Raw genomic sequence first — 11,034 nt, 5'->3', positions numbered from 1 at the left:
GTTATATTTATTTTTCTAAACCGATTCAGAAATTAATGAATTAAAGTTAGTCACAATAACAAAGCTATGAGATTAATGAATGTGCATGAATTAATCCCATATTGATTTCAGCATCTTCATTAAACTTGTATTTATGAGACTAAATTATTACAAATAATAACCACTGTGAACAAAAATATGTGTAAAACCCACACGCACACTCGCGCGCACCGACGTTGAGGCCCAGTGTTGGAACTTTGGACTTGGATTTGTCAATGGTCTTTTGGCTGTTCTTTAGGCATGGTTGTTGGGCTTGTACTTTATACGAGCTTAGCTTAATCTTTTTGGTCCACTAAAATAGACCAAATAAACAATCTAATTTTGCGATGAACACACGGCCAACATAACGTGGTGGTGAATCATGCAAACGAAGCCCGGCACAAGGATGCCCACATGCGTTCGCTACGTTCGGATCCTCCAGATGCTACCAGTCCAGGTTTAGCTCCAGCACGCGTCCTTGAATGACACTTTGTCACATTTGTAACCCAAAGCAGTTACACTAAATGTCTGTGTTGATCTAATCTCCCGATAGAATTCGAGTCGGGCCCCGAATCCGAAACCCACAATCCGGTTAAAAACGGGTCGGATCAGCAAAGCTAAATGTTGAAGATGAGCTTATCTAGAGTGTGAGGTTGACTCGATTCTTCTCTCTCCACATCATCACTCTCTCTCTCTGTGCCCTCTTCTAGATTCTCTTCCGCCACATAACCTTATCCTCTCTCTCCCCAATCAATCAATTTCCCTTTCCTAGTCACCTAGCAATCCGCCAATGCTGCAATCGCTTTGCTGAAAACTTCGCGAGCTTTTTTCACCAATGGCGGCCATTATTTCATGCCACACTCATTCCTTTTCACGCTTCGAAGCACCTCAGAAGCTTGCCAGCCCTACCTCTCGATCTAATTGCATCAAATCGACCCCTTCCACTCATCAATTCAAGCCTCTGTGCTCGCAAAAATCCAATGCAATTGAATCAATCTCTGAACAGGTGAGCTCCACGATTTTGCTACTACTAATTTTGGATGATTCTGTTTCTAATCGAGAGTATTCATGCTATGAAGTTTGAGCAGAGGGATTGGTGTTCTTCAATTAAAAAGGGCGCGATTTCGATTGCACTGGCAGTAGGTTTATTGGGTGGGTTTAGCGATTTGGGGAGCTTGGAATCGGCCAATGCTGCAGCGATTGCTCCGGCATTGCCGGATGTTTCAGTTCTGATTTCCGGGCCGCCAATTAAGGACCCTGGTGCTTTACTGAGATACGCATTGCCTATTGATAACAAAGCGATAAGGGAGGTGCAGAAGCCTCTGGAAGATATAACGGAGAGTTTGAAGATTGCTGGTGTGAAAGCCCTTGATTCTGTGGAAAGAGTGAGGAATTTTGTGTGATTTGTTGTGTTTTGTCAAAATTGTTGTTTTTTGCTGTGCTTTTGATGATTGTTTGTATTGCTTGAGGTGTAGAATGTGAGGCAGGCGTCGAGGGCGCTGAAGGAAGGTAGGACTATGATAGTTAAAGGTCTGGCAAAGTCGAAGGTGGATGATGGGATTGCACTGCTTAACAAACTGGAGGCGGGATTTGATGAGATGATGAAGATCGTGGAGGACAGGAACCGGGATGGAGTCGCACCTAAGCAGAAGGAGCTGCTCAATTATGTTGGAGGGTGAGTTGAGATGGTTGTTAAGTAATCTCAGTGTTTAAAGATATGATTTGCTGAGATTCTGGCATGTTTTCATATCTTGGTTATCTTGCAAGAGAGAAACACAATAGGATTAAAATGGTTTTAGCTATATCACATATACGCGTGCTTCAAATTCACTTAGTATGATGCGTGAATTTGAGTATTTTTATGGAGTTTGAATACTTCTGATACTTTCCACGAGTTTGTCATTTAGGTGATGTTACCGGCTAGATATTCTCAAACCTCAATAGCGGATTAGAACCACTCCAGGCCTTAGTCTTCGAAGATTTTGTAGTGGGATCCGATTTAGGTCTAGAGATCGGAGAAAAAAACGAAGAATTAGCCCTTCCCAAAATATGTTTATCTCATTTAGACCCTTGTCATTGACTGCAGCTGAGATTCCTGGGGCATTGGATTTCTGCAGAGTTGAAGAGGATATGGTTGATGGCTTTCCGTATGAAGTACCGGAAGAGTACAAAAACATGCCATTGCTGAAGGGAAGAGCAACTGTAGATATGAAGGTCAAGGTCAAGGACAACCCTAACTTGGAGGAATGTGTGTTTCGTATAGTTTTGGATGGTTACAATGCCCCTGTAACTTCTGGAAATTTTGTGGATTTGGTGCAACGACATTTCTATGACGGAATGGAGATCCAAAGAGGCAAGTATACCTAAGAAGGCTTATTTACTAATCTTGAAAAAATGTACACATTCCCTAATTTTTATCTGGTGTTATCTATTTCAGTAACACTTATAGAACTGTAATTTTGTTTCTTTTCCAGCGGACGGCTTTGTAGTCCAAACAGGAGATCCTGATGGTCCTGCTGAGGGCTTCATCGACCCTAGTACAGAAAAAGTCCGCACTATACCTCTTGAAATTATGGTGGTTGGAGAAAAGGCACCCTTCTATGGAGAAACTCTAGAAGTAAGTATTCACAATACCTTATGGAATCACTTACTGACATGTACGTTTTCGTTTGTGAATTTCATATAATGCACGTCGTTGTACAGGAGCTCGGCCTATACAAGGCTCAAACAAAGCTTCCATTCAATGCATTTGGAACCATGGCCATGGCTCGAGAGGTAAAAATTCTAAGCTTTCCTCGCCTCTATCATTTGATATCAGTGCCTTCGAAGAGCAGAATTCTTGAAAGCCATTCGTTTTGTAATCCTCAGGAATTCGAGGACAATTCTGCATCAAGTCAGGTATTTTGGCTGTTGAAAGAAAGTGAACTAACTCCTAGCAATGCCAACATATTGGACGGTCGATATGCAGTGTTCGGCTATGTAACGCAAAATGAAGAGCTTTTAGCAGACCTCAAGGTTGGCGATGTTATAGAGTCGATCCAAGTGGTAGCAGGCTTAGATAATCTTGTTAACCCGAGCTACAAGATTGCTAGTTAGGTAAAGCTAGTTTCTGCTATCAGTTTCATCTATCGAATTTTCTGCCCAAGCGAACGAGACTCATTCTTTGTATCAGTTATGTTGTTATTACTATATCCTTTTGTTGAAAATCAAATAAATTGTGGGATGCTCTTGATGTAACACAGCATATATGTTTTCTCGTATTGTAGCAAATAATTGTGTCTGTAAATTAACTTTCAAGAGTGGTTTCATTGTAATTTACGGTTCTGTAATTCCATAAATTTGTTTCCTCGTTGTATGTTGAAGCGATTCAATAAAACCACAGATTCAATTGGTCTTCAAAAATAACTGGCACATCAAATATTCCATAATATTATCTGCATCACATCAATACATTATTAATCTTCACAATGCAGAGTTGGTTGTTGAATAACAATTACATGATTACATCAACACTGTACAAACTTCAAATGAATGGGCAACATCATCATCATCATAAACAGGTGAAATTTCTCAAGGCCCTCGACTCGTGCGAAAGCAGAAACAACCTTGAGATTTATTGGGAGGAATCATGCCTCCTCCCTTTGATGTATCAATGGCTTCCACCATGGCAACCACTTCAACCATCTCTGGCCTCTTGTCCGAGTTGGCATCCCAGCATCTTTTCATCACATTCGCTATAGAACTCGGGCAACACCTAGGTATCTCGGGCCTCAAATTCTGTATACGATGACGATTTTCAATTGATTTAGGTCAAAACTGAAGAATTTGAAGAACAGAGAGTTTAGGTTTATGTACCTGATGCACAACAGCTGAAGTCAATTCGGAGAAGCTGAGATTTGGAAATGGCATGTCACAGCAATATATCTCCCATAAGCAAATACCAAAACTATATACATCACATTTCCTATTGTAAGGGTGGCCATTGAGGACCTGTGATAGCAAAGAAAATAAGCCTCTCCGTATAATATAATCCTTAACAACGCGTTTAGTAAGCGTCAGGGTGATAACATAGATATATACCTCTGGTGCCATGTAACCGAGGGTACCAGTCTCCCCAGTCATCTCGTTAGGGTTTGAAGCCTCTACACGTGCAACACCAAAATCAGCGATTTTGATCGTTCGGTTCTTGTCAAGAAGCATGTTCTCTGTTTTCACATCCCTGTGCACAATCTTCTTAGAATGAAGATAGCTTAACCTGTGAAAATTTGGCATGGATAGTTAAGTTATTGTAATAATACCAGAAAATATAAAATCAATATATATCACATTTAGATCAAGGCGAAGTCTTACCCTCGTGCAAGATCCAAAGCTAGTTGAATAACAACTTTGAAAGGAAGTTTCGCCCTTGAATTTCTAATGAGGAAATTTTTAAGGGTACCTCCAGGTAGATATTCGACCACGACACAGCAGACATTACGCGGCATTCCCAGATGGCCCCCGTCTTTTTGTATGTTCAACTCTGATGCACCCAACGAAGCTCCAACAAACTACAAATGTGATTCAGCACCAAGGCATGAAGAAATCTTGGTATACTCGAAAAAGCATCATAAAGTGGATAGTTCTAAGTTAATGCTTAAGATGCGAATCCCAAACAGCAAAAGGCATCTTGAGTTTGTTCTCACACTGAGGCCAAGATCACATCTTAATAGAGATACGAGCAATTAGAAATAGAAGATAAAATTTAAGCTGCAAATCGCTACCTTTGTTACATTCGGATGATCAAGCTTGTGCCATACTGCAACTTCTTGTGCGAAAGCTGCTCGAAGGGAAGATACTTCAGCTTGTGTTCTGTGGCCTTCTTCACCCCAGTCGAGAAGTTTTACTAGAGACAGAAGAAATCAATTGTTACTAGTGCAAACAAAATGAATCCAATGCTCTCAGCCTCAAACATTAGAACTTCAAATGAGACAAGAAATTGGGATACAGATTCAGGAGCCGACCAGGTCACCGCTCAAAAACTAAGATCAGTAAAGGGAGACGGAATAAAAACAGAGCAGCAGCTGAAAATTAGTCTGACCTATGCAGTTCAACTATTGCATAAGTTTTATCTTTACATCGATATCCACTTTTTTCTATAAATGGTGGTGTATGAATTATCAAAAGTATTCGAGGGCCATAATTTATTTTTTCTTTCATAATTGAGTAAATGTCAATTTTGGTCCTAAACATATGACCCAAAATCCGGATTTGGTCCAAAACATTCACTCTTTGAAAAAGAGGTCCATAACAAATGAAATCCTTGTTGGAGTGGTCCTTTTTTGACGGTTCCGTAAAAAAAATAACGGTCATGCCACTGTGCAATTAGCGTTGACCGTAATTTTTTTGACGGAACCGTCAAAAAAAGAACTACTTCGACGACATTTTCATTTGTTATTGACCTGTTTTTCAAAAAGTAAGTGAATGTTTTAGACCAAATTCGTATTTTAGTCATATGTTTAGGATCAAAATTGACCTTTACTCTTTGTAATTCTACTTTTCATCAAAAGTTTTGACATGAACAGCACCTGTAACTGTCTATGAAGCAAAAATGACCAGAATTGCTACAAGCTTTATGCCTACTGATATTGGGACAAATTAACAAACACATGGAATGCACAGTTAGCCAGATTTTCTGAACTCGAAGCAGTGGCTATCTAAAACCTATTTTCACCAATTTGAAAAAAAAAGGGGAAACTGAAATTGAAATCACGAACAGACAGCAGATTGAATCACATTCGCTTGAGTTCATAAAATCAAAAGAAATCAATACATATACCTGCAACATCCTGCCCGTCGTAAACGCCGCGGTGAACGGTGCCGAAAGTGCCGCGCGCCAGCACCGATTTGATGAGGAGCTTGGAGGCGTCGATTTCCCAGCCGTGCTTCACCGGAATCTCCCTCAATTCATCCTGCTGACGATGCTGATTCCCTCCATTCTCCTGCTTCTTCTTCTCCATGGTGAGAGCTTTGCTGAGATGGCGCTGGAGCTGCTCGTCGAGGCTCTTCAGATCTATCTGATCCGCCCTAACGAATCCGCCGCCGGCGTGGACGTCTTCCTCCGCCATTTCTCCGGCAAGCGCAAATGCGACGTCGTTTGGGTATTTGTGTTGGATTAGTTAGTGAAAGCTACTGTTACTCTCTCTTTGGCATTGTGTGGAAGTTTTATCAGTTGGGATTTGGGAAAATATTAATTTCACAGATTAATTTGTGCTGCATTTTTTCGAATAATTGAATTTATAGTCCATTGTAATGTGAAAAGATTTTAGAGAATATATAAAGGTAAACTTAAACTCAAAATCTTTAGCCTATATATTAATCACTTTATCATTGAATCTAACACACGCATATTATGATAATATTTATTTCGTTTAATTTAAGTTATGGAGACATGATATAATTCAAACATCTGTTGTGGCCACTCTTTAATCTCACTTTACTGATTGAAAATTAAAAGCTATGCAATTTAGATTTTTTTAATAAAAAAAAGATAAATCTAATTAGATTTTGTACGATACGGACTTTCAAATTCCAAAGATATGGGCCAATTTTTTAATAGTAAAATTGTGGTGTTGCTATTATTTTACAGAATTTATAATATCACATTGTAAACAATCGGCAAAAAAGTTGGAATATCAAGTGGAGTAGTATATGATTGCAATGCAATCTCATTGCATTATCATTTATCATATATATTTCCCAAAGCAAGATTCTTCATTGATATCTCAAAATCTTCAACGTGTCCACTTAGATTAGGGATGCCTTTTTAAATACACATAAATTCTTTAATGTGTCCGCTTAGAATAGGGATGTCTTGTTACATACAAACCATCTTCACTAATATATCATAAAATGTGTAACTTGTCCACTTAGAATAGAGACGCCGTTGAATGCAAATCATCAATTTAGGCCGAAACAAAAATGCATCCGACTTTGACAAGCCTAATTGAAATGACTTAGAAAATTAGTTGTTGGTGAAAATAGTTGAAAGTCCAAGAACAAACCGGTAAAAATTGGCTAAAAGCGATCAATTGTAAACTCAAACCAAAACTATCGGTTATCAGTTCCAAACTGGAACTTAGAACCTGGTGTAGATGTGCACACACACAAGTTTTTGTTTAGAATATGTTACTATAAATAACTCTAATGATTTACTCCCTATATAATATTACTACTATGCTACTAGTATTCAATAAACACTATATTCTCGGTCACGGTGTCATTAATTGCAGAACGAGTTTGTTGCACCGTTGCATTCACATGTCCTAACTCAGTTCATTTTAAAAAACAATTTTAATCTCATATATAATTATTAGGTTATATGAATAGAAAATAGACATAAAAATTATTATGTATAAAGAAGAAAGTTATTTAAGTCGATGAGCAATATGGAACAGGTCCATCTAAGGAAGGCCATTTCCCTAGCAAATTATGCTCGAGCCACTACCACTTTAGAAATAAATACTACTCCTAGTACTAATAAATGATACTACTAAGAAACAAAAACAATGGCACCTTTTGTCGTCAAAGGAACTTGATTTTTGAACTTAAAAAGTTAAAAATCAAACCGATTGTCATCAATAAATTAGGCAAATTGGTCTTAACCACACATTATTTTGTTCAATATCTAACCAATAGCCTATAGAACTACTCTTTAACCTTTTTTGAGAAAAGATGCTACGGATATTTAAAACAAGCAATATACACCAAAAAAAGGCACATTATTAAAAATATTCAATCATTTCATGTTCCAATAGCTAGAGTTCATCAAATAGACAACATAATAATATAATTTAATTACTAATAACATTTTTTAGCCAGCTTTTAGAAGTTAGGAGTAGTATACAAATGAATGAATATGGGAACAAATGATGTTGTCCACTCTTTATGTATTACCTCATGTAGGGTAAATTCCCTCAACACTAGAGGGAAAATCGACTCTCTTTTTCATAAGCCAGAAACAAAAATCAGTTATTAAAGCACCAAAATGGTGGTGTGATAATTGTGCTTCATATACGGCATCTAAACATGAAATTCCAGAACAAAGCAAGAAAAAGTTGGGGAGAAAGTAATAGAACTAACACAATCATATAAATAGAATGGATTTATAATCAACAAATGTAACAAGCATCAGGACTTAAAGATGTATGCATACCTAACCATCCCATATCATTTTAGGTATGTGTCAATGTGTGTGCAAATAGTCAAATAATGGATTAGTTCGAAGGAAAATATTTTTATTAGGTTAGATTAGTATCTTTTCCCTAACGTATTTACCAAAGAAATGAACCCAAGGAAACAAACGATGGCCAAAAAAACAAAACAACTCTATTTAGTCGATCTCACAAACTCATCACAAAACGAGAAGCTATATGACTTGATCAAGAAAAGCAAACGTAGAACTGCCAGTCATACTTCAAGCCATACGCAATTGATCCTTGTACAAAAGGAGACAGTAAAATGCAGAAAGAAAAAAACTATTCCTGAATATATGGTGGCTTACATGTCCAGTTTCCCCTTCCAAAATGGCCACATAAGTATCAATATACTTTGAATCTCAAAAGACAATTCAACCAGTAAGCATGTCTAGGATAATGAGCGCATCAAAAATGACGAACAAAAATCACCTCCTATGGTGTAACATCAAAAAACCACATTTTACAAATTGAAGGAGCAGGTATATTCTAGCAACAACACAACCATTTTGGTGATACATTTATTTTAAAGTTTAAAGATGATTGAATTAGCTGCAGTGGTCATCCCAAACTCTTCATTACAGGTCCTGTTATAGTGGAGTCGCGAAGCCTGATAGGAAGCAAAAGAGAAAGAATGATAACCTCGTGATTCAAATCTTGAATAAAGCTGACTGTGACAGCAAAAGCATCTATATTGATCCATCAAAGAGAATATACTTTTCGTGAGTGCACTGATCTGATTACATTTTGCTAGAGAAAGATCACATCCTAATAAGTCATGATCCAAATCTTGAATAAAGCTGAATGTGATAACAAAGCATATACCATGTCCATGATTCATCAAGATGAATAGTACTTATCATGAGTGCACTCATGTAATTGCATCTTGCTAGACATTTCTTGACTGCTTTTACCATAAAGAGCTCGCTTTTCACAAAATTAACAATCAAGGCAGAAGCTAATACTGGTAACCACTAACCAGTCAGACACAAAGGCCTTACTTCGATTCAAACTCAGACTAATGAATGAATGACGAATCCAAAATACATGGAAATGAAGAATTGGAATCTCTCTTCCTATTTGCTATGCTTTTTCCATCAATTGGCAGTTACTAAACACTTCTATTTTAGAACGTTCATAAGGTTGTATTCCTATACCATAAATTGATCACTATTGCTTATTCTCCACACTTCCAAACAAGAGAGTTTTTAAGGTTGGTTACAAGCTTCTGTTCTCAGAGATTTAGCAGTTTTAGTTCAGACACCAATAAATTTTAAAATCTCCTCAAGAGCAGAAAATAAACCTTCTAATACAACACTATCATCAAAGATCAATCCAAATGTATAGCATTAAATGAAAAAAATCCACACTACATTTGTACATATATATCAGTAGGAAGCCAAAGAAATCAAGCACCAGAATAGTGTGGAAATTAAATCCCAACAATTCGAAACTGAAAAAACTAACAACGATTCCAAACAGTACCTTCTGAGAGATAACCCCAGCGCCCAACTTTGGAAGAGAGCATCGAGTTCAGCAATGCCGACGCCGTCGCAGAATGGAGGGGCATCAACGACTCTCCACACCCTAGCTCCACCGGCAGCCTAAGCATTCAACAAATTCCATCTTTATTCAGCACAATCACCGCTTAATTATCGAAGGAGAGGATAATTTTGAAGCGAACCTGGAGGTGGAGGAGAAGAAGGGACGGGGGCGAGGTGACGGGCGCGGTAAGGTAGATGCGAATCCACTGAGCTTGGGTGCTCCGGAATGCGATGATTGGGTGCGGAACAGCAGCGTTTTGGCGGTGTTGGAAGATCGTTGCACCAGATTTCTGGCGCAGGAAGCCATGGTTGAGAGTTGGATTTCAAAAACCTCTGGATCTTAAACCCTAGAACCGTACAACCTCGAAGCTGGGGAAATTCGGGTCGGGTTGGCCACCCTAAATTATTCAAATAAAATGGAGTAATAGATTCTTAATTTTGTATAGAATTTATTACTCTATCCGTCTCCCATTAGGAGTCACACTTCCGTTTCTGCACTCGTTTTATAAAAATGATAATAAATACTCCCTCCGTCCCATAAAAGTTGAGTCGTATTCCTTTTTAGTCCGTCCCAACAAAGTTGAGTCATTTCTTTTTTTAACTAAAGACAAAACATCTAATCACTCTTATTTTATTCCATCATTTACTTTACTCTCTCTTATCTTTCCTACTTTTTTCATCTCTCCTATTTATTTAATATAAATTTTTAATCTCCGTGCCCAAAAGTTTTGTCTCAACTTTTATGGGACGGAGGGAGTAGTTAAATTGGAGAAATGGTAAAGTAAGAGATAGAATAATGCAGAGAAGATAATATGGTATCGTTTCATTTTATTCTACAATAATTCTTCTAAGTATTGGTAACAACATTTTAAGAATGATTATTGCATACCTACACACTGAATATCAATTTATAAAATTCTTAACAATGCTTCGAAAGGAACCATAATTAAAATGAGTAGATAACATAACGCAGAACAAAAACGTAGCTGATTTGTCCTTTATCATAACATATTCATTGTATCGTAAGGGTGCACACTGAATATCAATTTATAAAATTCTTAAGAATGATTCAAAAGGAACCATAATCAAAATAAGTAGATAACAAAGACAGAATTATAATTGGTAAAAGGATACTCACAAAATTTTATGAGCGATAAGTTCAATATCTTCCAAGTATGCCTTAAAATTCGTCATAGCTAGCAAAACATCTAAAAATTTGTCTATAAGAGATTTTTTGAGAG

At 37.6% G+C, this 11,034-nt stretch overlaps 3 protein-coding genes across 3 annotated transcripts; 1 reads left to right on the top strand and 2 right to left on the bottom strand.

The window, feature by feature from the left end:
* Positions 1–698: 698 nt before the first annotated feature.
* LOC125223605 (peptidyl-prolyl cis-trans isomerase CYP38, chloroplastic) lies at positions 699–3,356 on the top strand. Its single transcript, XM_048126823.1, has 7 exons — positions 699–1,024; positions 1,098–1,403; positions 1,494–1,693; positions 2,136–2,371; positions 2,493–2,635; positions 2,722–2,793; positions 2,887–3,356. The coding sequence occupies exons 1-7, from the start codon at positions 854–856 to the stop codon at positions 3,112–3,114; spliced, it is 1,356 nt and encodes a 451-aa protein (XP_047982780.1). The 5' UTR covers positions 699–853; the 3' UTR covers positions 3,115–3,356.
* A 68-nt stretch (positions 3,357–3,424) lies between these two features.
* Positions 3,425–6,269, bottom strand: LOC125223614 (serine/threonine-protein kinase STY13-like). Its single transcript, XM_048126834.1, has 6 exons — positions 5,834–6,269; positions 4,779–4,900; positions 4,369–4,565; positions 4,099–4,273; positions 3,874–4,008; positions 3,425–3,795 (listed from the first exon to the last, which is right to left on the bottom strand). Exons 1-6 carry the CDS (start codon positions 6,120–6,122, stop codon positions 3,589–3,591), a joined length of 1,125 nt encoding a protein of 374 aa, XP_047982791.1. The 5' UTR covers positions 6,123–6,269; the 3' UTR covers positions 3,425–3,588.
* Positions 6,270–8,515: 2,246 nt separating this feature from the next.
* Positions 8,516–10,172, bottom strand: LOC125201569 (protein NUCLEAR FUSION DEFECTIVE 6, mitochondrial-like). Its single transcript, XM_048099741.1, has 3 exons — positions 9,934–10,172; positions 9,735–9,853; positions 8,516–8,859 (listed from the first exon to the last, which is right to left on the bottom strand). The coding sequence occupies exons 1-3, from the start codon at positions 10,098–10,100 to the stop codon at positions 8,840–8,842; spliced, it is 306 nt and encodes a 101-aa protein (XP_047955698.1). The 5' UTR covers positions 10,101–10,172; the 3' UTR covers positions 8,516–8,839.
* Between the last annotated feature and the right edge of the window lie 862 nt (positions 10,173–11,034).

Source organism: Salvia hispanica, chromosome 1, assembly GCF_023119035.1.
Source record: "Salvia hispanica cultivar TCC Black 2014 chromosome 1, UniMelb_Shisp_WGS_1.0, whole genome shotgun sequence".
NCBI lineage: Eukaryota > Viridiplantae > Streptophyta > Magnoliopsida > Lamiales > Lamiaceae > Salvia > Salvia hispanica.
This window is presented reverse-complemented; position numbering and strand designations above follow the sequence as displayed.

Bases quoted from the DNA above. Each gene is read 5' to 3' on its own strand.
- LOC125223614 (XM_048126834.1), bottom strand. From the start codon at position 6,122: ATGGCGGAGGAAGACGTCCACGCCGGCGGCGGATTCGTTAGGGCGGAT. The intron at 4,901-5,833 runs GTATATGTATTG...TTCTGTCTCTAG, and splicing joins CGACGGGCAGGATGTTGCAG to TAAAACTTCTCGACTGGGGT. The intron at 4,566-4,778 runs GTAGCGATTTGC...TCACATTTGTAG, and splicing joins ATCATCCGAATGTAACAAAG to TTTGTTGGAGCTTCGTTGGG.
- LOC125201569 (XM_048099741.1), bottom strand. From the start codon at position 10,100: ATGGCTTCCTGCGCCAGAAATCTGGTGCAACGATCTTCCAACACCGCC. The intron at 9,854-9,933 runs GTTCGCTTCAAA...TTGAATGCTTAG, and splicing joins TTCTTCTCCTCCACCTCCAG to GCTGCCGGTGGAGCTAGGGT. The intron at 8,860-9,734 runs GTACTGTTTGGA...GCTTCCTATCAG, and splicing joins CTGGGGTTATCTCTCAGAAG to GCTTCGCGACTCCACTATAA.
- LOC125223605 (XM_048126823.1), top strand. From the start codon at position 854: ATGGCGGCCATTATTTCATGCCACACTCATTCCTTTTCACGCTTCGAA. The intron at 1,025-1,097 runs GTGAGCTCCACG...CATGCTATGAAG, and splicing joins TTGAATCAATCTCTGAACAG to TTTGAGCAGAGGGATTGGTG. The intron at 2,794-2,886 runs GTAAAAATTCTA...TGTAATCCTCAG, and splicing joins CCATGGCCATGGCTCGAGAG to GAATTCGAGGACAATTCTGC.